Source organism: Festucalex cinctus, chromosome 12, assembly GCF_051991245.1.
Source record: "Festucalex cinctus isolate MCC-2025b chromosome 12, RoL_Fcin_1.0, whole genome shotgun sequence".
Taxonomy (NCBI): Eukaryota; Metazoa; Chordata; class Actinopteri; order Syngnathiformes; family Syngnathidae; genus Festucalex; species Festucalex cinctus.
Window position 1 is genome coordinate 18,992,253 of NC_135422.1, and position 27,780 is coordinate 19,020,032.

Below are 27,780 nucleotides of genomic sequence, written 5' to 3' on the forward strand. Positions count from 1 at the left end.
AGTCTAGCTAGCCACTGCCAGCATTAGCATGAGTTCACCTTTGATCAGGTACAACATCACATAGTATATGTTTACACGAGGAGGTTAACACGCGATATGATGTGATTTAATTACACAGCAAACGTTTGAAAAAAAATGCTACGACGAAAATATGCAATCCAACGTTCTCGAGTATGAAATCAAACGGATTGGAGCGGCCATCTTGGAAGCAGATGGACCGAACGAGAGTCGCGGACAGAGACATCACGCGAGACGTCACTTCGCAGCGTGTCGGATATCCGGTATGATCGACAACAGCCAGCCCATACAAGGCGAAAGGGGCGTTGCCACTTGCGACTTCCGTTTCCAGCAATTTCTCGGCTCCGCGATGTAATTCTCTCGCTGGGCCGGCAGAGACTTCTAGAAGCAGCGTGTGTGCGCGCGTCCACACCGGCGTCAGTGGAGAACTCCTGTCTCGTCCATTTTATTAATTATTTTTTAACTCCAGTCAAGATGGCCAAGTGGGGCGAAGGAGACCCTCGCTGGATCGTAGAGGAGCGAGCGGACGCCACGAATGTCAACAACTGGCACTGGTGAGCCGGGGAAGAAAAGGACGCTAGCGAGCGAGCGAGCGAGCTAGCTAGCTAGCTAAATGCTAACAGCACACCGACCTCATTCGGGACTCACGAAAAGAGCACATTTGGGCTCTTCTATAGTCATTTACTGTCACCCCAATTCCACTTTGTTTTCGTCGTATTACCGTTAAGTGTGATTTTTTTTTTTAAATAATAGATTTATATCCTAAACGCCTGACCTAATCTAAAAATATCAATAGGTTAAAAGTGTGTGCCAGCTAGTATCTATAATAGCACAGGTAAATAAGGTGTATGCACGTAATATTGTCAACATCAGGACCTAACCCTTTGCAAATTAATTCTCTAATAATGTTCATAAATAGGTTCAGAATTGCCTTTTTTAGAAGTTAATTTAAAACCCTAAATGCACTCCAAACTATAATCAACATCTGAATCAGAAATCCAACCAGCACTCCATCTCCTGATGGCCAGTAGAAAGGTTCGTGAACTTTATCCTGTTGTCACTTAATTCTTCGGAGACCTCCCTCCACCAGAGCAATCCATACGAAGTTATTGTAGCATGATTGAAGACAACTGGAGGAAGCATATCAGCAGAACATTCATGCATTGCTCATCACTCGAGGGTCTTTGACATGTTGGAACTGCAGCCAAACCAGGAGGATTTGCCTGTTGACTAATTTTGCAGACTGTGTCAGGCCACAAAGGAAAATCTCAAGTTTCGGACTTTAAAACATCATGTCAGTTATTCGACAAGTGCACACTTGCAATCGTATCAAATTGGATAACTTACTTGAATTGCTGTGACGTATTTCATGGAGCCAAGTCTCGTTGTTTATTTAGCACACAAAGGAAATTGAGGGAAAATAAATTATGATTATGCTTTTCCGCTGAGAACTAAGAACTTCAAATGGACTTGTGTTGTGGGCATTAGCTCCTAAACAGGATGTGTGGCCTGTCTGTTTTTGCTTTGGATTCTGTTCCTGGAAAATTGCTATGAGTTATTAATTGAAGAGTTATTAATTAGAGTACTTAACTCCAATGCAAATATGAAGCCGCCGTGTGCACATTTTACACTTGTAACTTGTGATGTAGGTCTATACTTTATCCCAATTTGTTCAAATACGGTGAAAAAAACTTGTATATTAGGGATGCACGATAATATCGGTGGCTGATAATTCTCGGCAATTATCGACCAATTTGACGTCAAAGAGATAAACCAGATAATAGAGCAATCTGCCGATAATTATCAGCAATTTGATTTCATACAGATAAACCAATAATAAAGAAATCCAGCAATAATTATAGACATGCCGCGTTGGTCCATCTGTTGTGGTTGTGTTCATATCAATAAAATTCAGCTTCATGATGCTTTTCATGCATTGAAACATTGTGCAAAGTTTATACAATGTTTCAATGTATTTGTTATACTTATAGTAGGACTCGAAAGCATAATTGTATTCAAGTTAAATTTGCAAACAATATCGGCTTATTGGTTATCGACATCGGCACCTCTAAATTATTGATTTATCGGTATCGGTTGTAAATAGCATTATCGTGCATCCCTATAAATGTATATACTTTTTTATGTTGTAGTTGACAGGCCTACATTTTTTATATTTGTGTCATTGAAGGTGGGCGTGTCTCACTGTCAATTTCGAGGTCAAAATTGGCCAAAAAGATCAGGTATATGTCAAAAGTACTATGATGCAAAACAAATGCCAGATTTTGGTTCTTCGTGATTTCTTCTTTCCAGACGGCCATTTTGGCGAAAAAGTGACGAAAAGTCAAACTGCGGTATCTCGGCAACCGTTTTTGGCTTACCATGCAATGAATGAGTTTGTAAATGCCGTTTTTTTTTCTGGGTGATCTGAGGTGGAATGACCCAATATGACAAATCACACGTAATAAGCTCGTAGATAATAAATGGAAAATGAATAAGATGTTGACACTACCACAAAAGCTAGCACATTTGTATTTTTTACCTCTTAATTGCTGTGGTATTTCTGTCTTCGTGCCGCTAATTATAAATTATGTTTTTACAGGCAACGAGCTAAAAAAAAATAAAAAATGTTCCCGCTTATCATTGTCTTCAATATTAGTAGCATGTCAGTGTGTGCAAAACGTTGAGCTGGCTTCATTCAACAAATGTCATCGCGGCCAGTCAGTCAGCGACAAGCGTCATCGTCCTCTCTCCCTTAGTTGCTTCTCCATGGCAACCGCACTCCATCGCCATGGTGACTTGATGGAACAACTTTTTTTTTTCTGGAATGTTCAGCGCAATTCTCGAGGCTTGGTGTGGTCGTCCCACGTGTGCACAAATGGGTCGTTGCGCCTCAGATCACCCAGGGAAAAAAAAGAAGACATTTTGGAACCACACCCCGAACGCCAAAACATCAAATTTCAGCTTGCTTGGAGATATGGCAGCTGGATTTTGATTTGATTTTATTATGTTTTTGCGAAAGTGGGCGTGGCCGCCAATTTCAAAAGCTAAGGTATCTTAATCAAATTTATTTATTTATTCATTTATTTATATTATTTTGGCAATAATTGACATCACGATTATTCAAACGTTTATTATTTTTTTGGTACAAGCAAGAAAATGTTTAAGCATTTAAAATAATAAACACCAATTAAAAAAAAATAACACTATAATTATGTAAGTTCCTTTTGGACCAAACAATTTTTATTTTATTTATTTGTTATTTATTTATTTATGTTGACAAAAATTTGAAGTTGGATTGCAGCTTGTGCACTGTACAGTAGGTCAATTATTTTTTTCGTACAAAAAATGTTTAAACGTTAAAAAATAAAATAAGACAAATTATTTGAAACTATAATTATGCAAGTTCCTTTTGGTTGAACAAAATTTAATAAATTAGTTTATATTTAAAATTAAAAAAAAATGTGCAGTTGCATACATTTAAGCAACTAATGGGGTTTTTAATTTTAAATTAATTAAAATTTAAATGTAAAATTAATTAAAAATTAGTATTAGCTTTTTATTTATTATTTTGGCAATAATTGAAATCACGATTATTCAAACGGTTATTAATTTTTTTGTTGCAAACAAGAAAATGATTGAGCATTTAAAAATATTAAGACCAGTTTAAAAAAAATAGAAACACTATAATTTATGTAAGTTCCTTTTGGACCAAACAGAATTTACAATATTTATTTATTTACATATTTATTTATTTATGTGGCAAAAACTCGAAGTCGGATTGCAGCTTGTGCACTGTGCAGTAGGTGATCATTTATTTTTTTTGGGGGGTACCAAAGAAAATGTTTAAATGTAAAAAAAAACATTATTATTATTATTAATATTATATATATATATATTTATTTATTTTTTGCTGCTCGATTATAAACAAAATATTAATCCCGATTAGGACAATCATTTCTTTTTTTTTGGGGTACAAAACCAGAAGATGTTTTAACTTAAAAAAAAAATTAAGACAAATAAAATTCTTTGAAACACTATCAGTTCCTTTTTGGGTAAACAAAATGTAATAAATTAGTTATTTTAAAATTTTTAAAAAGGTGCCAATGTACAAATTTAAACAACTCATGGGGTTTTAATTTAATTTTAAATTAATTAAAATTTAGATGTAAAATTAATTTAAAATTCGTATTAATCTTTTTTTTTTATGATTATGCTGAATTTGTAATTGTGGAGCGTAATGATTGAAACTGTAATTGCAATTTGATTCAATGAGACTTTTTTTTTTTTTTTCTCTTCCCTCTCTCTCTCACTTATCAGGACGGAACGCGACGCCACAAGCTGGTCGTCGGACAAGTTAAAAAGTCTCCTGCTGGGCCTGCGGGTGGAGAACCAGGAAGGGAGCTGCGAGGTGACGGAGGTGAGCAAGGTGGAGGGTGAGGCGTCCATCAATAACCGCAAAGGCAAACTCATCTTCTTCTACGAGTGGAGCCTGAAAGCAACCTGGACAGGTGGGTCCCAGTTTGTTTGTTTTTGAGACGGTTAAACGTGTGAAAAATGCACATTTTCCGACTTTGGCTTTTGTTTTTCCCAGGAATGTCAAAATCAGGAATAAAATACCAAGGATCCGTGGAGGTTCCGAATCTGTCTGACGAGAACGATATGAATGATTTGGATGTAAGCGGTCAAGCTGGTGCATGTGGAGTGCGTGTGGTCCGAGTTGGTGACACTTGTCGATCTCGTCTTGTTGTAGATTAGCATCGCGCTCAACAAAGATGAACCCGAGACGTCGCTGGTCCACCTGATGAAATCCAAAGGAGCCGAGAAGATCCGCGAGGCTCTGGGAAGCTACGTGGGATTCTTGAAATCAGGTCGACCAAAAAAAAACAACATTTTGCAATATTTTCACAATTTTACACGGGAGGATTGGATCTAGTTCGAAACTTCAACTTTGACCTCACCCGCTCCGTTTTGGAGTGCACGCAAGTCGTCGTATTTGGCAGAGTTGCGACACAAATCTAAATGTCCGCTCATCCTTGCAACGTTTTCAGTCCCATTTCCCAAAATGGAAGCCTTAAGAATGTCACTTTTAAAGAGATACTTGACTCATTGATCAATTTTCAGCAGTGAAAAGTTAATATTTTAGTCCAGAATGAATTTGATTACTTAATTATTTTTCATGTACAATTAATAACTTTTAAAAAGTCATTTTTCCTCTTGCTGTCAACTGTTGATGACATCACCTGTGCTGAGGAAGTAGGTAGTAGGCCAATCATGGCTCACCATTTTCTGGGGTGGTCAGTAAACAGCCATGATTGGTCGTTACCTACTTCCTCAGCACAGGTGATTTCGTCATCAGTTGACAGCAAGTAGAAAAAATACTTTTTAAAGTATTAATTGTACATGAAAAATATGAAGATACCACATTAATTATAGAGAAAATATTCACTTTTTACTGCTGAAAATTGATCAATGAGTCAAGTATCCCTTTAAGATGGTTTCAATTAGATTTTCCCCAAATCACAGGGCTTAATTGCTCTTAAAGATGACTCTTTAAAGGTATTGGAAATGCCACATTGTCACTATGTCAAGACACACATTCAAATGTAATGTTAATTAGTACTGATTTACAATAATCGTTTTTTTTCCATTAATAACTGATAACTTCTTGCCTCTCCAAACCCACACGATAACTATTTTTTTTGTTGCCGAGTGCTGACTCACCGCTTACCTCATTTGCTGCCAAAAACGTATAAATAGGTTCTATTTTAAATGTTTTTAGTGCCCCATAGACGTATTTATACGTTTTTTGTTTGTTTTGTTTTTTTATGCTATAGCATACAGAAGGCTTTGATGCAGCCTCTCAACTGCTAAAGAATGGTTGCAAAAATGGTAGATATTACACAAACGGCCAGCAGGTGGCAGCAGAGTTAAGAGATCAACCAGGACCATGTTGGGGAAAAAAAGCTCAGTTACTCACAATTCTAAATAAATTTGTGAAAAATGATTACATTTAGCTATATTGTAATGCTAATTGCCGCGAAACGGATACAAATTTACTTTTTTCCCTGATGAAATAAGAGACTTTCATCCTTCTTTTTGTAGGCTCCATGTTTTTATAGCAATAGAACACAATATTTTGTGGCCCTTGCAAAATCAGCCAAAATCCAATAATGAAGGAGATTGCTTCTGTGAAAATGGCTGCCAATCAACGAGTTTATAACTCGCGTCATGTCGTCATGCAATTTCTTCCGTGTGTTCAGAGTTCACTCAGGGAATGATCCTGCCGACGGCCAACGGCGTGCTGCCGCTGCAGTCGTCCTCGCAGTCCAAAGCCAAGACGGACACGACCCGGGTTGGCGACGTTCATCTCCATAGCGTTCAGTCAGGCGAGAGTGGACGCTGACTCCATTTTGTTTTGTTTACGGGGGATAGGTTTCGTCGTCGAGCGGCACAACAGCGGCGCCGCCGATCAACACGGGTGTGAAGATTCCCACGTGCAAGTTCAGCCTGACAGAAAAGTTCCTCACCAGCCCGGAAGACCTCTACAGAGTCTTCGTCAACCAGGAGGTGAGAGACGTTTCACTTTTTGTATCCTATTAAATCATTGATTCATTATAGTTAAATTAACAATAAAACTACAGTGGTGTCTCAACTTAGGAGTATAATTTGTATAACAACATTTATCACAAATCATCTTTCCACATTGAAATTAATGGAAAGGCCATTAATCCGTTTTAGCCTCCCCAAAAAAACAAAAACAAAAAAAATTGTAAATGTTTTTTAAGAAAATAATATTATACAGTATTTTGTAAAAGAGCAATACTAATTATTAAACAAATAATTATAGCTAAATTAATCAAAATAATTATAGTTAAATTAATACAAAAAATACATATCACAAATCATCTTTCCACATTGAAATGAATGAAAAGGCCATTAATCCGTTTCAGCCTCCACACTCCACCCAAAAAATTGTAATTTTTTTTATAAGAGATTAGTATTATGCAGTATTTATTTTGTAAAAGAGCAATACTAATTATTAAATAATTGATTAATTATAGCTAAAATACATATCATAAATCATCTTTTCACATTGAAATGAATGGGAAGGCTACTAATCCGTTTCAGCCTCCTTTTTTTTCTTTTTTTTTTTTTTCTTTTTTTTTTAAACATAAGAAATTAGTATTATACAGTATACAGATATTGATGCTGGCTTCATTAGTCTGTCTATTGTCTTTCCCATTAAGCATTAGCATTAAGCTAGCTGACATTCTGTGAATTTATACACGTCTTTCTTTTTGTTTGATGTTATGACAGTATGTTTAAGAAGTGGTATCAATAAATGGCTTCAAGCAACCACTTGTCGTCCTTTTTTTATTATTTTTATTTTTTATATAAATTGCTGCTTGTTTCGTTCACTGCCTCCATCTTTGCACTCATGACACTCATTTTTGTTTGCAACTAGCGGCTCCTATTTTGAAGAACTATTACATATTTTGAATGACGGTATTGGATGAACGAATGTGCGTGCCATCAGTGTTTTTAGCGCCCACTTGACAAGTGCCTCGTCTTTGTCGTTGCAGATGACTCAGGCGTTCACGCACGGCCCGGCCACAGTGGAGGGAGAGAAGGGAGGAAGGTTTCGTCTGCTGGGCGGAAACGTTTTGGGGGAATTCACTGAGTTGGTGAGACGTGTCTTCGGGAAAAAAAGACAACGCTTTTATCATTGTTATTTTTATATGTTTATGTGTATATATATATATACATACATACATACATACATACATACATGGCTTATATATATATATATATATATATATATATATATATATATATATATATATATATATATATATATATATATATATATATATATATATATATATATAAGCATATATATATAAGCCAGTGTTATGTGTATTTTATTTTTTTTATATATATTTATATTTATCAACCAGTGTTATTTTTTGTTTATATTTTATTTAGATTTTTTTTAATTTCATTTATATTTATATTTATAAGCCAGTGTTATTTTTATATTTTATTTTTTATGTTTATTTACACTTATAAGCCAAAGTGTTATTTTTGTTTTATTTTATTCTATTTTTATATTTTTTTATATTTTTATTTTTATTTATAAGAGTGTTATTTTTGTTGATATTGTATTTGTTTATATTTTTATTTATAAGCCAAAGTGTTGATTTTTTTAATATGTTTATCTTTTATTTTTTTGTATTTTATTTTGTAATGTTTTTTTTTTTTTTTTTTTTTTTTTTTTTTTTTTTAATATTTGTATGTATATTTATAAGCCAAAGTGTTATTTTGCTTTCTCAACAATTTGTTGCAGGTGCAAAATGAGAAAATCGTGATGAAGTGGAGGTACAACAACTGGCCATGTGGTACGTATTTCGCTTGATGCAGGAACAAAAAAAAGCTTCTGCTCAAATATGTTCAGCGCAGTCCCAATTTTTTTTGCCCTTGGAACTAGAGGTGTTAAAATTTGTCAAATTATTCAAAACACCAATTTGAAAAATCGCTATCATTTTCGAGCATATGTCTCAAACTCGGGTCCTGGACGGTGGCGGTGCTGCCATGTTTTAGGTTTCCCTCCTCTAACACACCTCAATCAAATGATGAGTTATCATCAGGTTTCTGCAAAGCTTGCTTGATGAGTCGATCCTTTGAATCAGGTGTGTTGGAAGAGGGAAACGGACTGTGGATCTCTCGCTTCGCAGTTTGAGACTTGTGATTTAGTGCCATTGTGCAAATGAAATTTTTCGGCATAATTATTCAGATTTCTGCGGTCCTTCATGAAACACGTGACTCAATTTTGTGTTGAATCACATTGATGCTTCCAATAAGTGCTTTTATTTTGGAAAACAATGGCCCTTCCTGGAACTGAAAAACTGACAAAAAAACTGAGATTTGCGGGTGGAGCATTCTGCAGCACTTGGAGCCCAAATAGAGAACACACGATGGACGTGAATTTTTTTTTTTTTTGTTTAGCTTTTTTATTTGTTCTTGGTGTCACCAAAAGACCACCATGTTGTGTGAGCAAAGCTTTTGGGAAGCCATGAAGTTGCCTTAATTTTCCTCGACTAAAATTTGATTCAAACTAAAAATACAATCAGACTAAATTATGACTTAAAACTTTAATTTCAGTCAAAAGACTATAACTAAAACTAAATTAAAATGTATTGCCAAAATTAACACTAAAACAAACATGTCCTTACTGCTGATTACTTTAAAAAAAAAAAAAAAAAAAAAAAAAAAAAAAAAAAAAAAGCTCAAACAAAAATTCAGATGAAAGAAGAGTGCTCTTTTGGTTGTGGTGCTTATGGGGTATATGCACTGACCTGTATATATGCCTGGATAGTCGCTAGCCCATACACGCCAGTGCCAGCCATTGAAGTCACAAGGCGGCCATCTTGTTACTCCCACCTCGCGAGCAGACTACTGTATAAACTATACAGTATACGTACGTACAGATGAGACATATACAGCTTGTACGCAATTACTATAAAGCCGGAGGTTTGGTGGGTTTGCTGGGGTGGTCACTATTTTTTAACAAGTAAATAAATAAATGAACAAGTGTGCTGCTTTGAAGACCCTCTTTTTTTTCCTCTTTTCCTTAGACCCCAATATTAGAATGGGCAGAGGCATCTTTTGTTGAATGTTATAATTCTTTAGTTAAAAAAAACATATAATTTATACATGTATTTAAGGCAGGTTGTCAAATGTCTGAAGTCCTCTTTATGTTTAATACGTTTAAAACACCAACCAGTTCAAGGGTGTACCCCAACTACTGCCCGAAACCAGCTGGGATAGGCTCCAGCACCCCTCGACCCTTGTGAGGAGTAAGCGGTTAAGCTTGGATGGAAATTTAAACACCATAAATCATGCTGCTTCCACAGAGTACTGTATCAAATATTCTCCAATTTGGATACTGGAAATGTATCAAGATCGTATGTCGAGAAACGTTTCTTGGGAGGAGCAATATGGCCACCTTGCGACCGCAAAAGCCTTGGCCTATCGTATCGGCTCTCTAGTCATATAAATCATTAGCGCGTCCCGGTTTTCCAGAGCACTACGCGACGGTGACACTGACGTTGTGGGACCGCAGCAGCGAGACGGAACTGCGCGTGGACTGCCGCGGCGTCCCCGACGACGACGAGGACCGCACCAAGGACGGCTGGCGACGCTTCTACTTGGAGGCCATCAAACAGACTTTTGGCTACGGCGCCACACTCTTCTGAGACTTTTTGTTTCGTTTGTTGATTTTTGACTCGTCTTCATCAGCAGCATCGTCATGGTAATGGTCGGCGACATCTTGACAGCAAGGAGCGTTTGTGTTGTTTTTACATCCTTTTTGTCTTGAGTATTTGTTGAACCTCACAAGAACCACTCGAGTAAATTGGCCTCCAATGAACTTTACGTTTATTTTGTTTTTCAACAGACAAACAGGCAGTATCTCCGAAAAAGTTTCTTTTCGTATGAGCGTAGCGCCGCTGCATGTCGATCCTCGAAAGCACGACCCAGTTGTGAAACGTCCCAGCTTTCATGAAGGCATCACGTGGGAAGCCAGCGTAGCAAACGGGAACGTCTATTTATACCTTTTCACGCCGACGACGTGATGCCCACCTTATGAAATAAAACAATCACTGCAAGTGTGCTTTGTCTGCTCTGTCTTATCTTATTTCACATCTCAACTAGAGCCCAACAGATGACAAATTATATTTGGCACAAAATTCCGATAAACAGTTAATTTTTAAAAATATATCATGAATGGGGCTCATTTTTTAGCACTATTTTTCTGTTCGTATCACTGCGCGTCGCCCTTAAGACAGCTGATAGCCAAGCCTTAGAAAAGACAACTTGTAGATTAATGTATCAGCTGTATGCTGGGCGCCGCGCAGTGATACTAACAAACAAGAAAAATAGTGCCCGGCGGTAATGGAGTCTGACTTTTTTTTTTTTTTTTTTTAAGGGCAAAGTTTAGTGATGCAAATGTATCACTCTTTTAAACACATTGTTTTCAGAAGAAAAACGCTTCATTTAATTGATCCCAGCCAACACTGGACCAGAACTCGTGTCACAGAACGCTGTCAGGGGTAAGTCGGTGATGATCACACACACCACTGGAGGTGAGGATGAAATAGAGATTCATGTAAAAAAAATCTGAACTATCCCTTTAAGTGCTTCAAGTAAATTCCAAACTATTTAAAAAAAAAAAAAAAAACTCTTTTGAAAGAATTAAAACACTTCAAAATCCAAAGCCTCCAATGGGTCTGAAGACAACCACACACAAAAACATATTTACCTCCGTAAGAGTTTAGCCACCTCAATGGGATATATGCCACGGAAGAAGCGGGACTTCCGGGTTTGCACACAACTTTGTTTCCGTTTCCGGTTTGCGCTCCAGTCCATTAGGTGGCGCAAGTGTGGGGGTGCGAGTGTTGGAACGCGGCCAGCAGTGGCCGGAAACGGCACTGGAAAAAAAAATGTGACAAACAGGTGTTCTGACAAACCAGCATACCCGTCGAAGTAGCATACCTCACACGCGTGCGCAGTAGGCAATTACATCATCACGCTGTCGAACTCGTCGGAGCAGCATACCTCGGCTGACAAGTAAAAGTATGCAATAACTGATCATTTAGAACTGCATTTTACTTCGTTTTGTAATTATTTTATATAGTGAAAGTATTTTATTCAGAGAGTAAGTTTTGTTCTGCAGTTAGCGTCGTGGATCACTGTGCGTTATTATGGCACAGTGGCAGTTAGATGCTTGTACTACACTTATTCAAAAACAATTTTGGGGCTTCACTAATGTGTGTTTTTTCTTCTTATTTTAAGGTGCAATGTGAGTTCTGTCTGCGGTGGACACATGCTGAATGTGCAGAATAACGTTTTTAAGTGTAAAAAAAAATGCAACTTAAATTGCTGACTTGCTACAACAGCCATCGTAGTTTGGAATCTTTTGAGACGTTGTGTAGTTTTTGTCACTTGATGTTTTTGTACTTTTAGCAAACTGGCAACGTGTATTGTAGTTTGTACATAAAATATGTTTCATAGTCCTCCTCCTGCATCGGTTTTCATTTTGAATTCAACAATAAAGCTCATTTTTTTTCGAGTCTTCTCAAATGTTTCTTTCAAAATTAAGCAATGGTGTTCCAACTGGCAAATTCTCTCACAGCCTGCAAAATCTGTTCAATTAAATCTAGACAATTTTCTGTCATGTAGACAACTATCATACATAATGGGTATCGCTGGAGCCAATATTTTGATGTTTGATTATAATGTTGCCTTTTACACTACTTAGAAATGACAATTGTGTCACCAAGTGGGCAGTTCGTGTGCAAGTCATTATAATGTGCATTCAGCCTCAGTTTGGTGCAGGTTTTTGTTTGATTTATTGACAACAGTTTGTTTTGATATATAAAAATGTTTTCGTATGACGACCCTGTGCACATAAGCCTACACCTGAACGCAGCAGTCAGCAAAATGAACACAACGGAATGAGACGCGAAAACTTAAATCATCTAAAAATACAGAAATTCATGCAAATCGTTTGTAGGAGCGCGTTGGCATATTGTCCTCTGAAGTTTTAATGTGGCTCTATAGTTGGCCTTATTTTTTCTTGACTCGTAAACTAAGGCAACAATGTGCTGCGGGTGCCCATTTCAGCCATCAAAACAGCATACCGATGTTACAATCAGCCGTCAGAACAGCATGCTCGTGTTAAAACTAACTACATATGCTTCTTTGGTAGCTCTAGTGTTTTTAAAATGCATCTGTGTTTAGCCTAATTGCAGTGTATTATTATCATTTACGGGATCGTCGTAACGTAGGAATGCTATTCTGACTACGTATGCTAGCCCGATAGAGGCAGCTGTCAGATCAGCATACGGGGATGCTGATCTGACGAGGTATGCTGATCCGACAGAACACCGGAAGTCCGTGGCATCTACCCCATATGTACCTTTCCACCACAGATGTCAAAATGATCGTAATAAAAACCCAACCAGTGCTTTTATTACTTATTTATTGCCATTTTGAGCGCATCCCCACATCCACGTTGGAGTCTTTAACAGTTTGTTTTGCGCACACAAAAAAAGGTTTAACGATTTAAAAACGTTCATTAATAAATGCTTTTAAAAATTAAACGCTCCAAAAACGCAAACCTCCTATATGTGCAACCACAACACAACTCATAACAATCACCAAACACAATTCAGATATACTACAGAAAAAAATACACCCCCCCCCCAAAAAAAAAAACAATCTTGCAAATTTACACCCGCAAACGTACAAAACTGAATACACTCAACATAAATTCATCCAAAACAAAAGACAGCTATTTTTCTAACCCCAAAAGCAAAATAAGACATCAAAATGTTTTTTTTTTCCCACTCTTAATAGATGAACGAGTCTCCATTTTCTTGTTGAAAAGAAGCTAAAAGGAAGACAGGCCGCTCACAAGCAGATGAACAGCTGCGACTCCTGCAAAACGAGGAAAAGACCAAAAGCGGAAAATCCCTTTAGTTGACGTAATAAACACTGCAGCCACACGGTGGCACTGTTGGACTTCCAGATAAAGCGTTTTTTTCATTACGTGGGAGCAACGGGGTTATTACCGTTTTGGAATTTTTCGCTTTAGTGAGTTTTTATTTCGTTTTGAGTTTTTTTTTAAAGTTAGTATTAATTTAGTTTTAGTTACAGTATTAGTTTAAAAAAAAAGTATGTATTGTGTATTTAAAAAAAAAAAAAAAAAAAATGTTAGCGACGTCATCTGAAGGTGCTTTTCTATTGGCTGCTGCTAGATGACGTCACTTCCAAAAGTCCATAAAACGAAAGACATTTTTGCCATAATTATAGGTCATTTTAATTGTATACATAAAATGTAGTTTCAATTAGTTTTTGTCTTTCAAAAATCAACGAAATTATTTTTGTATTTTTAGTTTCTTTTTTCTTTTTTTTCTTTTTTTGTCAGTTTTAGTTAACTAAAATAACCTTGGTGACCAGTGAATTTATTAATTTTTTTATTCGACAGAATCAACATTAAATACAATACAAACAAATTAAGCACTACAAAACGGTGACCAGTGAATTTTGCCGACTGGCCAGAAAAGTCTCAATATCCAGATAATATAATAACGATTAATTGTCAATTGATTGCCCCCCCCCCCCCCAAAAAAAGATCATTGATGAATAATTTAGTTTACCTTTTTTTCCATATAAAATTGCCCACATGCTCAGAATTTCAGTTTCTCAAATAGTGAATATCTGATTTGCAGTTTTTCATAAAAGTGGAAATAAAATTAAAAACATTTGCATTTATTTTGAAAAACATTATCGCCCATTTCAACCAGTAAAGTTTGTGCATTTTCTGTATTGTCAATTTGAAATTTGTTTTTGACTTAACGGATGGAAAAGAAAACCTGTTTGTTTGTTTTTTAATCTGATTAATCAACAAAATTACCAACAGATTAATCAATGATGATAATGATGAATTTGAGCGTGACTTATTTACACTGGAACTGAAGTCGTTTCCAAGCGAGTCCAGACTTCGGGTGACCTCTTCCACTTTCTCTTTATTTTGCACGCACGCGTCAGGTCGCTTGGTCCTGCAATTTGCAATTAATAACATCAGTTAGACCTCCGTTTTCAGTTTACGCAAATAAAAATCGTGCAAAAAAAAAAAAAAAAGCTCCTCACACGCACGACGGCCACAAACTGAGCCCTCGCTTGTCCTGCTGCGGCGGGAACGTGAATCTCGTCGTCACGTCCTTCAGGAAGTGGAAAAGCTTCTCCGATTCGATGCACCGCTTTCTGCAAAAAAAAAAAAAAAAAAAAAAAAAAAAACACGCACGTTTATTTTGGTAACTCGCTGCGGTGACCCGGCGGACGGCGACACCCGCTCACACGTGCGCGACGGACACCACGCCGCTGACATTGGATTGGTCGGTGATCAAGCAGGTTTTGGTGAGCAGAGACTTGAGGAACATCTCGACGGCACGAGCTGGACTCCGATTCAGGATGACGTGTGTGTTTTTTTTAATGATCGTTCGTCATTTAAAGTCCATACATTATGAACTTGTTTAGAAAAAAAGGATACAGATGATCACAGGCACCGCCATGGCAATCCTTCCCACCTCTGCGTTCTTCTGCATGATCTTTTTGATGCGAGCCTGACAACCAAAACACAACACAAGAAATAACAATAATTGACACTGTAAGACGTTTATTATTATAGTTGTAGAGCAGCAGATCGCTGTTTCTAATATTTTAACCCGTCCGTGTGGTTAAAATGCATAATATTGGAAATAAGCTTTTTAAAAGCCTAAAATTATGGGAAGAATTTTGAGTTCCGACAGTCCACGAAGGCATCACATCACCAAGCTAACTCCACCGACGTGAGCTAGGCTAGCTACGTTTCGCTGCCTACATTCAAAAATTTGAGAGAAAATACTTACCGGTGCAAAGCGGACATTAAATCGTCTCTTATTTGCCGGCATTTTAGCGAGTCGCCTCGGGACCGATGGCTCACATTTTGCATCTTTTGTCCGCCGAGCGACGCCGCGTCCATTTGTTTACAGCCTGACGAAGGCACACGTGACCAACATGGCTACGAGGGCGACGCCCACCTCACGTGAGCCGGCGAAGTGACGTAATCACCACGCGCCTCGGTGATGATCGATTTTTTTTTTGTTTTATCACTAGTTTTTATACAAAAAAAAAAATTGTCATTAGAATTTATTTCTCTTGTAGATTAATGTTAAATAGCAGATGTTAGCTTGTGAAGCAATAAAAGATAAATGTTGCACTTTAGCCGATGATCGAGAAAGTGTAGAAGGAGACATATATAATCAGGCTATTAACTACGTTTTTTTTATTTCTTAGTAATTGTGAACATACATATTCGTGTTCAACCAGTGCTCGTGTTGATTATTCAACAATCAGATTTGAATGACATATGATAACTGGGCAGTAAAACTGTCATATCAATCACTAAGTAGCACTAACAAATAAGCAGCAGAGACTTCAAAGTTCCTGTTAATAAGTCATCTTGAATGATAACGCACTTTTACACTTGGATATTTTCCACTGGTGAAGCCACAGCAGCATCAGCATGTGGTTGTCATCGCTGTTTGCCATCTGGACTTTTCTTTTCATTTTCATCACATGCCACGTATATGGTAAGTACTTAATTAAAATTTAGAATTTTTGGACTAATTGAATTTTGTGTGTTTTAAATGATTGTATATTTTTGGTGTAAATAATGTTTGCTTGATTTTAATTTGTTTTGTAAATGATGTGAAAGCAATACTTAACTTTAAAGATGTCTGAAACGTTTTTAATTAATTATTATTATATACATTATTAAAATTAAATATAATTATTAAATTAAATATATATTAATATAAATTATATATTTGATTATAAAAATAACTTAATTTAATTATTTTTATTTTATTTATTATTTTAAAAATAAAATTATAAATATAAATTATAAAAATTATAATTAAAATTAAATTATTATATTAAATATTAATTATAGTCATCATTTTAATTAATCATGATGATGCTCTGGAGCCCCTCAAAACATTTTTTTTTTTAATGTTTGCTGTAAGACATACAAACATGGTAACAATCAAAGATTTTCAGCATAAGTCAACAATAATTGGGAGCCCCTCAAAACGAAGGTACTGCATCTGCACAAAATGGCTGCCATGCCACGTTCAGCGAAACTGATTTAATTATCACAGCTGGGAGATGTTCTTTTTCTTTTTTCTTTTTTAATCCAGTGGTGTGTGTATGAAGGCAACAACATTAGTGAAAAATTTTATTTTTTGCAGGTTTTACAGTAACAGAGGAGGACATAAACCAGGTCAGGAAACCATTTTGATTTATGATGGCTACTTTTGTTTTCGCGAAGTGTTGATTTTTCTTGAGGCAGCACAGTGGTTAGCATGTCTGCTATGCAGTTCTGAGGTTCGCGGTGTGAATCTGGCCTTCTTGTGTGGAATTTTCAAATGTGTTTCTTGCGGAAGGGCGGTTTTTCATCCATATTCCAAAATATGTTAGCATATTAGCTTATGTCTGATGTTTTTGTTGTTGTTGTTGTTTTTTGCAGGATGATTTCCTACAGACGCGTCACCATCCTCCCTTCTGGTGTCCTGACATGAGTCCCTCTCCCAGCATTCCCACTTCAGGTCAGACGCGTTTGTCAACACGAAAATATATTTTTAAAAAGTATAAAATATATTTAAAAAAAACGTATAGCATAGTAAGTTAGTAACCACAAAACCTTTCGACGTTAGTGGAAAACGTCAAAGCTGCTGACGTGAAGGTCATCGCCGCTCTAGGAGACTCGTTGACGGTGAGTTCAATATTATTGGAGGGCTTTTTGGGGGGAAGATTGCTACATAGAAAATAGATAATAGAGGTTGTATGTAGCCATTATTTAGACACATTTTTTTCAAACATTAATTGTAAATCTAGGCCTCCTCACAATACTGGAATTTTTAATCTTGAAAATACCGTAATGTTATTTCAACACCTGGGAACGCTTTAAAATTGTGAAGAGAAAAAAAACCAAGAATTTCATGTCATACACTGTTTCTATGAATTATTTCTGCTCCACATTTTCAATTCCAGACGGCCATCGGTGCTAATGGCTCCACCATTCTCTCCATTCCTTTTGAATTCCGCCAACTATCTTGGAGGTAAGTGGACAACGTTTCATTTGGTACACCATCTCTTTCTGCTAAGCGGTGCGTTTTATCAGAAGTAAAGTAACACTTTCATGTGTAACGATTCTTTTATTATTTTCTGTCATTATTGTGGCACGTCTGCAGCATCGGCGGTTATGGAACTTATCAAAATGTCATCACGCTGGCAAGTATGTTTCTGTTGAAAAACAGGTCACTTCCTGTTGAAATTGGGTCACTTCCTGTTGATATTAGGCCACTTGCGGGTCACTTCCTGTTGAAATCAGCTCACTTACTGTTAAAATCAGATCACTTGCAAGTCATTTCCTGTTGAAATTGTGTCACTTCCTGTTGATATATTAGGCCACTTGCGGGTCACTTCCTGTTGAAATTGGGCCACTTCCGGGTCACTTCCTGTTGAAATCAGGTCACTTCCTGTTAAAATTACTTCCAAGTCACTATCTGTTGAAATTGGGTTACTTCCTGTTATTAGGCCACTTCCAGGTCACTTCCTGTTGAAATCAGGTCACTTTTTGTTAAAATCAGATCACTTCCAAGTTACTTCCTGTTGAAATTGTGTTGCTTCTTGTTATTAGGCCACTTGCGGGTCACTTCCTGTTGAAATCAGGTCACTTCCTGTTAAAATCAGATCACTTCCAAGTAACTTCCTGTTGAAATTGGGTCACTTCCTGTTGGTATTAGAGCACTCCCGGGTCACTTCCTGTTGAAACCGGTCACTTCCTGTTAAAAATCAGATCACTTCCGGGTCACTTCCTATTAAAAATCAGATCACTTCCGGGTCACTTCCTGTTGTTAAACCATGATAATAGATTCAAGCAGCTTTTGGTGAACGCAACAATAAACATAATATCTATTGTGTTGGAGCGTTGTTGTTTTTTTCTTTTAAGAACTTAATATGTGTTTCAATATTTATAAAAATGAAAAGCTAGCTAGTTAGTACAGGGATGGCACGACACTTGGGCTAGGGGATGCTAACAGCCCTGCTAGAGTTAGCAATTAACCCCTCCATTTTTTTTTTTTGTTATATTGTAAAATATATTTCTAAATGATCTCCTCATCTCCCCTATGTATTGTTCAAGCCCTCTTTTAGTCCTGGGAGAGAAAAAAACAGAGCGCTGTGCCTGAGTTAGCATCTGATTGTTAGCCTTTGTTAGCTTCTTAACTGACTTTATGTGTCACTTCCTCTCTTTTTTTTTAAAGACATTTTTAAACTGTTCAACAACAAACTGTTGGGTCCGTCGCCGTTGGCCAGCTTTCACGGGCGACCTGTCACCGTCAACCAGACTGGCTTCAACTTCGCCGTGACTGGACACAACACGCTGCAAGTCGTTCTCGTAGTCATAATAGATGTGCGCTCATATTTCATAATACACAGAAAGATTCTATTAGTATTTTGAGATTTTAAGAAGCAGTTTTTGTGCATGTTCTCTGGAATGATTTGCTCTGATTTCTGAATTCTGCCTAGCAACAAGCAGCTGTACAAATATTCCTGAGTTATAAAGTTTGCAGTTTGTTCATTTGTTTGTATTGAGGTAGGTAGTTCCATAACAGTTTTTTTTTTAATATATTAAAAAAATAATTGTTAAATGCTAAACTATTAGTTGGCATACAGTATATATATATATATATATATATATATATATATATATATATATATATATATATATATATATATATATATATATATATATATAATTTTTTTTTTTTTTTTACTAGACTTACTGTGAGTTCTGCCTAGCAACAAGCAGCTGTTTACGATTGTTCCTGCCTCTTCCATTTGAATTTTTTTGCCCCCAAATAAACAATTATGGTCTGTTATACATGAAATTATTTTACCTTTCAATTAAAACTGAAAAACGTTTAGAATTGGTGTTTTTTTTATGCCGTTTAAAGTGAATTCTGCCTAGCAACAAGCAGGTACAGTACAAATTGCTCTCACCAGAGACACAAATGCTGTTCAGTAAAACAAAAATATACATATGATATATAAAATGTGCATACAGTATAGACCAAGCCCATTAATATGTCATATTAATGTGTTTGTGTGTTTTTGCTGCATTGTATAGGAATGTGTCAGATCAGATTCGACACATGATTGAAACCTTCAAGTCCTATCCGGTACGTTTCATATCGTTCATCGGATTGATAGTCGGATATTTCTTGTTTTTATTTATTTATTTATTTATTTATTTATTTATTTATTTATTTTAATTATTATTATTATTTTTTATCACTTTTTTTTATTAGGGTCTGAGCTTCCACGAGGACTGGAAGGTGGTGACCATGCTGATCGGCATGAACGACATCTGCGACTACTGCAAAAACAAGGCCAGATTATTATTATTTTATTTTGTTTATGGATCGCATAGAGGCCAAGTTTACAATCAAATTGAGCAGATGTCATCTGCTCACAGCCACAAGGGGGCACATTTGCAGTCTCTCAAATCATATCTTCATGTTTTGTTTTGTTTTGTTTTTTTGTTTTTTTTTAATAATTATTATTTTTGCTGATTTTAAGTCCATTTTGTCCACAGACTCTCTTCTCTGCTGACAGTTTCATCCACTACATGACCGACGCTCTTGACTTGATGATGAGGCAGGTGAGATGAAGAAATTGAGTTTTTTTTTTCCTGCGTAGCAAATGGACCCGCTTGTATTTTCTGTTGACTCGCTTGTTGCTAGGCAAGAAACTGATAGGCCTTTGTGGCTGTTGAAAAGTATTGGGACAGCGAAGCAGCTCTTACCTTCATTTGCTTGGTTTGACATTAAAAAGATGTTGCAAAGCTTTTACTCGTCCACAGATGCTCTCATGTTGGTCGAACTCGTATAAATCATCAGTGTCGGGTGGCACACCTCATAAGTCCGCAGTCGTTTGTTTTTTGTGAAGTCATAAATGCTTTTTTTGTGTGTTTCGACTTTGATGTGGACGCCTGGCGCTGTATTTGATCATTTTCATTGTCATTTAGAGACGTTTGCAAGAATTGGAATGGAATATGTTTGAAGTCGGGCTGCACGATATTGGAATAACATGCGATATTCGATATAGTTGCTGAATATATATCAATATTATTGCCATATTTAAAATGTACCTAAAGAAATAACAGTTTTATTATCTAACTAGACTAAGTGCAATTTCTGGACAAATTGCATGGGAATGCTGAATGCTAAGATTTTGAATGCATGTGGAATGCTTATGAAGTAAATTGAGAGATAAATTATGAAATTATGACCGCCTGGTTACTGGACAATGCACTTTGCCAACTGTGCCACCAAACAGTATCAGACAACTGGTAATTACGGTAACAGGTAAACCTGACAGTCTGACGGGTCAAATTCAGATAAAATTCCATATCAAACTTATTGCATGTCTTTGCAAAATCCATATTGCATCAGCCAGTATCGTGATATCAATATTTTTATATAAATTAGTTATGTTAAAAGTAATTTCATAACTAGTAATTACTAGTAATAGTATTAGTTTTATATAAGTTGTGTATTTAGTGCATTGAGAAATATGTTTTTATTAGGGATGCACGATGATGCTATTTTCAACCGATATGATAAACCAATAATTTAGAAAGTGCCGGTGTCGATAACAGATAAGTAAGCCGATAACTGTTGTTTCGTTGAAAACATAGGATTAGCTTAGTATTAGCTTAGTGTGCTAACTTAGCATTATTTTAGCATGCTAACTTAGCATGCTAAATTAGCATTAACTTATTATTAGCTTAGCATTAGGTAAGCGCTAGCTTAGCATGTTAACTTAGCATTACCTAGCTTAGCATTAGTTTAGCATAAGCATTAGCTTAGTATGCTAACTTAGCATTTGCTTAGCAGTAGCTTAGCATGCTAACTTAGCATTACCTAGCTTAGCATTAGTTTAGCATAAGCATTAGCTTAGTATGCTAGCTTAGTATGCTAACTTAGCATGCTAAATTAGCTTAGTATTAGCTGAGCATTAACTTAACGTTAACTTAGCATGCTAACTTAGTATGCTAACTTAGCATGCTAAATTAGCTTAGTATTAGCTGAGCATTAACTTAACGTTAACTTAGCATGCTAACTTAGTATTAGCATAGCATTAGCTTAGCATGCGAAATTAACATTAGCATTAATATTAGCATAAGATTAGCATGCTAACTTACCATGAGAATTATATTAGCATTAATTTAGCATTAGCTTAGCATGCTAACTTAGCATGCTAACTTAGTAACTGGTTACTGAACAATGCACTCTCCCAACTGCGCCACTGAGCAGTATCAGAGAGCTGGTAATGATGATTATTGTATGTATTGTATGTATGGAAGTGGGTGTGGAAAGTGGGACTTCAAAGTTAGTCCCATTGAAAATTGAATGAGGAAAAGTTGATCTTTAACGTTAAATTATATGAGTACTGTAAGTAATGGGGAATCAGATGATATATTCCATCCCAATAAGGTGTGAAGTTTTTCAGCAAGTTGAAATTTTAACGGTGTAAATCAGAAGTATAATGTGGGACTTGTTTGACGGCAAAAAAAAGTGAGGAGAATAAAATGTGCCTGAAATAATAATAATAAAGATACGAATAACATAGCATTCCCACAATAAAGTGTTCGGTTGAGAGTCTAATATTTAGACTCTTAAAATAAAAAAACACACACACACACAGCCATGTTTATTTTTAAGCACAGCGCCATCTGCTGGTTGGAAATGAGCATTGCATTCAAGCTTGTTGCTTTCTCATGCTTGCAGATGCCGAGGACAATCGTCAACGTGGTGCAGATCCTCCCCATGAAGCCCCTCAGAGACGTCCACAAGCCCACGCTGGGCTGTCGGCTTCAAAAGTTGGTCTGATGGAGCACTTCCTGTCATGTGATGATGATGCTCGTGATGATGACGACGTCACCCCGGTCATGTGACGACAGGCGTTTCTGCTCGTGCCTGGTCCAGCCCGAAGAAGACTCCACTGAGCTGAAGGAGCTTCTGGAGCTCAACGTCCTTTTCCAGGTTAACATTTTACCGCGTCATGTTTGACTTTTTGCTGCTTCCGGAGATTTTTTTTATTTTTATTTTTTTATGGCGTCTTGGTCATAAAGTTTAGAACGATTTTGATTTGCCGCCAGTTTGTGTGTAATTCAACTGTCGAGCACTAGATGGCAGCACAATGTTTTGCTCGACACTACATTTGACGGAAGGCGAATGAAGTATTTCAGATCAGCCTCGTTTTTGACGAAGATGATGCTCATTTTATAATCTACATATTGTGAGATAAAAACTGGATTTGTGTATTAGAATTATATTAAGCAGAGGTGTCCAAACTATGGCACGGGGGCCAGTTTTGGCCCGCCATCCATTTTTAAATAGCCTGCTGCACCTACTAAAATGGCTTAATAGTTAATTAAATTTTCTAAATATGCAAAGATATAAATTAACCGTTTAAAACTAAACAAGTCACATTTCTTTTCATAACACTAAAGATAATTAATTTCTACAGTCAAAAATTGTTTCCTCCACTTTTTGCTGTGTGTGAAGGTGAACTGCTTTAAAAAAAATATATATATATATATATATAAAAGGCTGTGCAATTAATCGAATTTCAATTATTACACTCTACAATTACAGAATCAGCATAATCATAAAAAAGATTAATAATACTAATTTTTGAGTTGTTTCAATTTATACATTTGCAACTTTTTTCATTTTAAAATAAATAATTTAATTTAAAAAAATGTCATCCAAAATTAGTGTTTCAAATATTTTTTTTGTCTTAATATTTTTTTTTTTATATAATTTAAGCATTTTCTTGTTTTGTACCAAATTAATTAATTAATTAATTAATTATTCTTGATCCAAAAGGAACTTACATAATTATAGTGTTTCTATTTTTTTTAATTGGTCTTAATATTTTTAAAAGGTTAAAAATTTTCTTGTTTTGTACCCAAAAAAAATAATCGTTTGAATAATCGTGATTATTATATTTTACATAATCAAGCAGCCCTGTATGTATCTATGTGTGTATATATGTGTGTGTATATAGATCTATATATAGCAATTGCTGTATTTGACTGATTTTGTTGCGAAAGTAAAACTGTTTCAAAGAGGTCCTTTGATTGTGAGTTGAGTATTTTATTTTTATATCACGGATTTCACTTTTTCTCAGTATATTTGAAACGTATGAAAAATATCCAGTCGAATGTTGTTTTGATGTTTCCACAGAGAAAACTCTGTGAGCTTGTCCGAGGCGAGCGTTTCTTCAAGCGGGATTTTGCCGTCATTCTCCAACCGTTCCTGGAGAAGGCGGGACCGCCCACGCTTGCTGTATGAAAAGAGCGCGTGCACGTACGTGCACACACTTTTGAGTGTTGAATGTGTTTTTTTGTTGTTGTTTTTTTTTGATAGGACGGTTCGCTGGACTCGAGCTTCTTCGCAGCCGACTGTTTCCACTTCGCCGTCAAAGGACACGAGGAGCTGGCCAAGGGGCTGTGGAACAACATGGTGACGTCTCGTTTCAACTGGCGGAAGATGACAAGTTCATATGATTGTGACCAAAATAATCACTAGCGCCCAACCGATGAATATATTATGATTATGATTATAATCGGTCGATTATTGGCCTTCAACAATCAGCCAAATGCTGATTATTTTCCCCTTTAAACGTTATCAAAGAAAACCGACATTTCCGATGCTGTGAAAGTACCCTGAATGCACCATTTTGCTTGCGTTAACATTAGCAACTAGCAAGTGTGTAGTGTATGTTATTCTGTTGTCAATAAGCTTCCTTTAATCTGTTTATTGACACCTCAGTTGGAGTTAACTGTAAAACTAAACACATGTTAAGAATTACATCCACTGTATATTTCAATACAAAACGTGCTTCATTTTTTAAACATCGCTAGCCTAGCGCTAATGCTAAAAGCGAAGGGAGAATCCCATTCAAATGCTAACAGGAAGTTAGCATCGACTTGGGGAGTGTTTTTCCTTCAAATACCAAATATCCGCACACAAATGCTGTGGGAACACATACCCACAGGTGAGGTAACACTACGCAAAGGCACCAATTCTTCCCAATGTGCGGTAAAACTTATTAGAAGTTATTTTAATAGAATTGAATCGCAACTTTCTTCTGGACTCACTTTAAGCGTGTACGCCACGGATGCACGGCACCACACTGCCCCCAAGAGGCCAAAACACATAGGAACAGTCAGTATTTGTTTTTACTGTTTTCTTCAGTTGGTATTATTTTAGTTTATTCTATTCTTATTTCAATTTATTTTTGTTTTATATTGTTAATGTCCTTTACAGTTGATATTTCAAGGATTCAAAGAATTTCTTTTCTCAAAATTCAAGGATGCAAACATCCAAAAGGTTAATACTTTACAGCAGTTGTAAAACAAGTAATATGTTTTCTTTATTATTATTACAATTAGGGGCGGGAACCTCTGGCTACCTCACGATACGATATGCGATACAAGGCTCGCGATAACTATTAACTCACGATATGACGATACCGTGATTAGCAATATATTGGTCAGATAATAAATACACAATAATCTATGATAAAACTAATCATATAATAATAATAATAATAATAATAATAATAATAGTAGTAATTATAATAATAAATTAATACAAATTTAAAATAATTCATATAATAAAAATAATATAAATATAAATATAATATAAATACATAATATTATTTATATATATATATATATATATATATATATATATATATATATATATATATATATATATAATATATATATAATAATAAAAAACTAAGCTGATGAGCCTTCTTCACCTTAAGACTTGCGTCCATTTCCCCACCCCGAGTGGCCCACCGAGTAATTGCTCAATAAGTCATGACCAATTAATCGGTTACAGTGGCTGTATATTAACTACATATATCGCGATACATGCACGTATTGATAATCTATCGGGCGACAAAGTATCATGATTTATCGAGATAGCGATATATCGTCACACTAATTTCAATACCCTTGTATACGTCATTTTTTGTTGAGGTCATACTATGGACTTGTCATTCAAAGCGGAGAATCTTAATAGCTGAAAAGGAATTGGAGAGGGGGGTAATTTTATGCATTACATATATTTTTCAATAAACAGCAGATTCATCGTAATTGTTTTGTTTTTTTTTCTGCCAAAAATCAGTATCGATATTTGCCTCAAACAAAAAATGCACATCAGTCGGGCCCTAATAATCACTAGTATCAATCGTATTACTAAAATAAAAGAAACAAAAATAAACAAATAACAGCTGCGAAATCATATTTCTTCATTTCATCATATTTGTTTTTACACACGCATATGTATTTATGATGATTGGATATTTGTCATGTTGTGTTCAGTTCCAGCCTGACGGTGAGAAGCAGATGATTGACAGCTTCTCGGAACCAATCAAACTCATCTGCCCGTCAAAGGTAAGACGTACGTCATGTTGCGGCAATATATTCCATTTGTTTGCTTTTTAAGATTCTCCTCGTGTCATTTTTTGTTCCAGGAGCATCCTTACATTTACACCAGACCTCATGTCAACAAGTCATCTGCACCAATCATCAAACTATCAATGATGTCACTCATCTTTATTTTTGTACATTATTAAATGCAAACTGTAGAGACTATGCATGAGGATAGTTATGAGTATCACGACACTACCTTGATTTGATATTCCATAAAGGCTAGTTATTTTAATATTAAAATGACTGTACGTTGTATGAGTGCATATGTTGTACCTAAATAAGAAGTAAAAAAAAAAAAAAATAATTCAAGTTCATGTTCTTCTGTTGCATGTTAAATGAATCTAAATTGTGGTGGCTTGATTCATTTAGCATCCATTATTAATGTGTTTAATAGGACTTTTATTATTCATTTTTTATACATACAATAACCATAATGCATTGCTTGGTCCCTGGGCTTCCTAATATTGTGCTCAGAAATGCACTTTGTAAATGTAAATGTGTGTTTTTAAATGTTTAAAAAAAGTAATTATGGATATTAGACGGGTTTATTTCACTTAAGCAAAAAGAGAGCGTAGAGAAGTGTTTTGCACTCACGTGGGAAAAAAAATCTCTTTTAAATCTTTCAACTTAATTAAGATTTTCTGTAAATCTTTTTCTGAAGTGTGCCTTTTCTGTCTTCTTTTTTTTTGGTTCTTCAATCTGTTTTCTGTTTTTCTGATTTTTTTTTAAATGACAGGAAATAAAAAATAAAACAAAATATTCCAAAAAACAATTTATCTGGGAAAAAAAATATTCTACAAACAGAAAAATATTATGATAAATAGAAATATATACCTGGATAAACTCCATGAATAAAATTACAGTACTCATTTGGCAAAAAAAAAAAAACATAGAGAAGGGTTTTGCATTCGCGTGGGAAAAAAATCTTATAAATCTTTAAATTTAAAATGTGTGTAAATCTTTTTCTGAAGTAATTTTATTTTTGTGTTATGTATTTGACTTTTTTTTGTTTTGTTTTTTACCCCTGAAGTATTTATTTATATTTTATGGATTTCCCCCTGTTTTACAGAATTATTTTTTTCCCTTTTTTTTTCTCTTTTGTGCTGTTTTTAGGATTTTTGTTTGTTTGTCGTAATAAATTTTTTTTTCTGTCTTCATGTTCTCAGTTTTTCAATCTGTTTTTTTATTTATTTATTTTTGTTAAATGACAGGCAAAAAATAAAAACAAAATATTCCAAAAAAACAATGTATCGGGAAAACAAATTTAAAAAAAAAATACTCTACAAACAGAAAAATATGATGAAAAATAGAAATATATACCTGTATAAACCCCTTGAATAAAATTACAGTACTCACTTGACACACACACAAAAAAAAGTAGAGAAGGGTTTTGCACTCACATGGAAATAAAATCTTTTAAAACTTTAAATTTAAAATGTTGTCTGTAAATCTTTTTCTGAAGTAATTTGCAGTTATTTTTGTGTTGTATATTTGAGTTTTTTCCCCCTGAAGTCTTTGTTTCTATTTTATCGACCCCCCCCCCCGTTTTCCAGTTATTTTTTTTCCCGTTT

At 35.5% G+C, this 27,780-nt stretch overlaps 3 protein-coding genes and 1 long non-coding RNA gene across 7 annotated transcripts; 3 read left to right on the plus strand and 1 right to left on the minus strand.

The window, feature by feature from the left end:
- The first annotated feature begins 207 nt into the window (after positions 1-207).
- On the plus strand, positions 208-10,690 carry LOC144031316 (activator of 90 kDa heat shock protein ATPase homolog 1-like). The gene is made up of 9 exons (XM_077538345.1): positions 208-572; positions 4,336-4,526; positions 4,610-4,692; positions 4,769-4,886; positions 6,279-6,370; positions 6,451-6,585; positions 7,602-7,703; positions 8,366-8,417; positions 10,102-10,690. The coding sequence occupies exons 1-9, from the start codon at positions 493-495 to the stop codon at positions 10,272-10,274; spliced, it is 1,026 nt and encodes a 341-aa protein (XP_077394471.1). The 5' UTR covers positions 208-492; the 3' UTR covers positions 10,275-10,690.
- Positions 10,691-11,436: 746 nt separating this feature from the next.
- LOC144031318 (uncharacterized) lies at positions 11,437-12,144 on the plus strand. The gene is made up of 2 exons (XR_013287493.1): positions 11,437-11,652; positions 11,872-12,144. It is a non-coding gene; the product is annotated as an uncharacterized LOC144031318 (long non-coding RNA).
- Positions 12,145-13,043: 899 nt separating this feature from the next.
- On the minus strand, positions 13,044-20,622 carry LOC144032023 (dr1-associated corepressor). 3 transcript variants are annotated; one of them, XM_077539641.1, is made up of 6 exons: positions 15,492-15,658; positions 15,134-15,206; positions 14,941-15,037; positions 14,734-14,847; positions 14,549-14,642; positions 13,044-13,518 (listed from the first exon to the last, which is right to left on the minus strand). In XM_077539641.1, the coding sequence occupies exons 1-6, from the start codon at positions 15,531-15,533 to the stop codon at positions 13,492-13,494; spliced, it is 447 nt and encodes a 148-aa protein (XP_077395767.1). In that variant the 5' UTR covers positions 15,534-15,658; the 3' UTR covers positions 13,044-13,491. The 3 variants fall into 3 exon arrangements, with proteins under 3 accessions (XP_077395767.1, XP_077395765.1, XP_077395764.1); XM_077539639.1 differs by lacking the exons at positions 13,044-13,518; positions 15,492-15,658 and adding an exon at positions 20,495-20,622 and having other exon boundaries at positions 14,214-14,642; XM_077539638.1 differs by lacking the exon at positions 13,044-13,518 and having other exon boundaries at positions 14,214-14,642; positions 15,492-15,661.
- Positions 14,742-26,862, plus strand: LOC144032022 (phospholipase B1, membrane-associated-like). Of its 2 annotated transcripts, none has more exons than XM_077539637.1 (16): positions 14,742-15,061; positions 16,875-16,906; positions 17,153-17,231; positions 17,340-17,398; positions 17,677-17,744; positions 17,877-17,920; positions 18,951-19,071; positions 19,817-19,868; positions 19,998-20,078; positions 20,285-20,350; positions 22,482-22,573; positions 22,655-22,736; positions 23,946-24,047; positions 24,129-24,224; positions 26,099-26,170; positions 26,251-26,862. In XM_077539637.1, exons 1-16 carry the CDS (start codon positions 15,055-15,057, stop codon positions 26,350-26,352), a joined length of 1,155 nt encoding a protein of 384 aa, XP_077395763.1. In that variant the 5' UTR covers positions 14,742-15,054; the 3' UTR covers positions 26,353-26,862. The 2 variants fall into 2 exon arrangements, with proteins under 2 accessions (XP_077395763.1, XP_077395762.1); XM_077539636.1 differs by having other exon boundaries at positions 14,743-16,214.
- Positions 26,863-27,780: the final 918 nt, after the last annotated feature.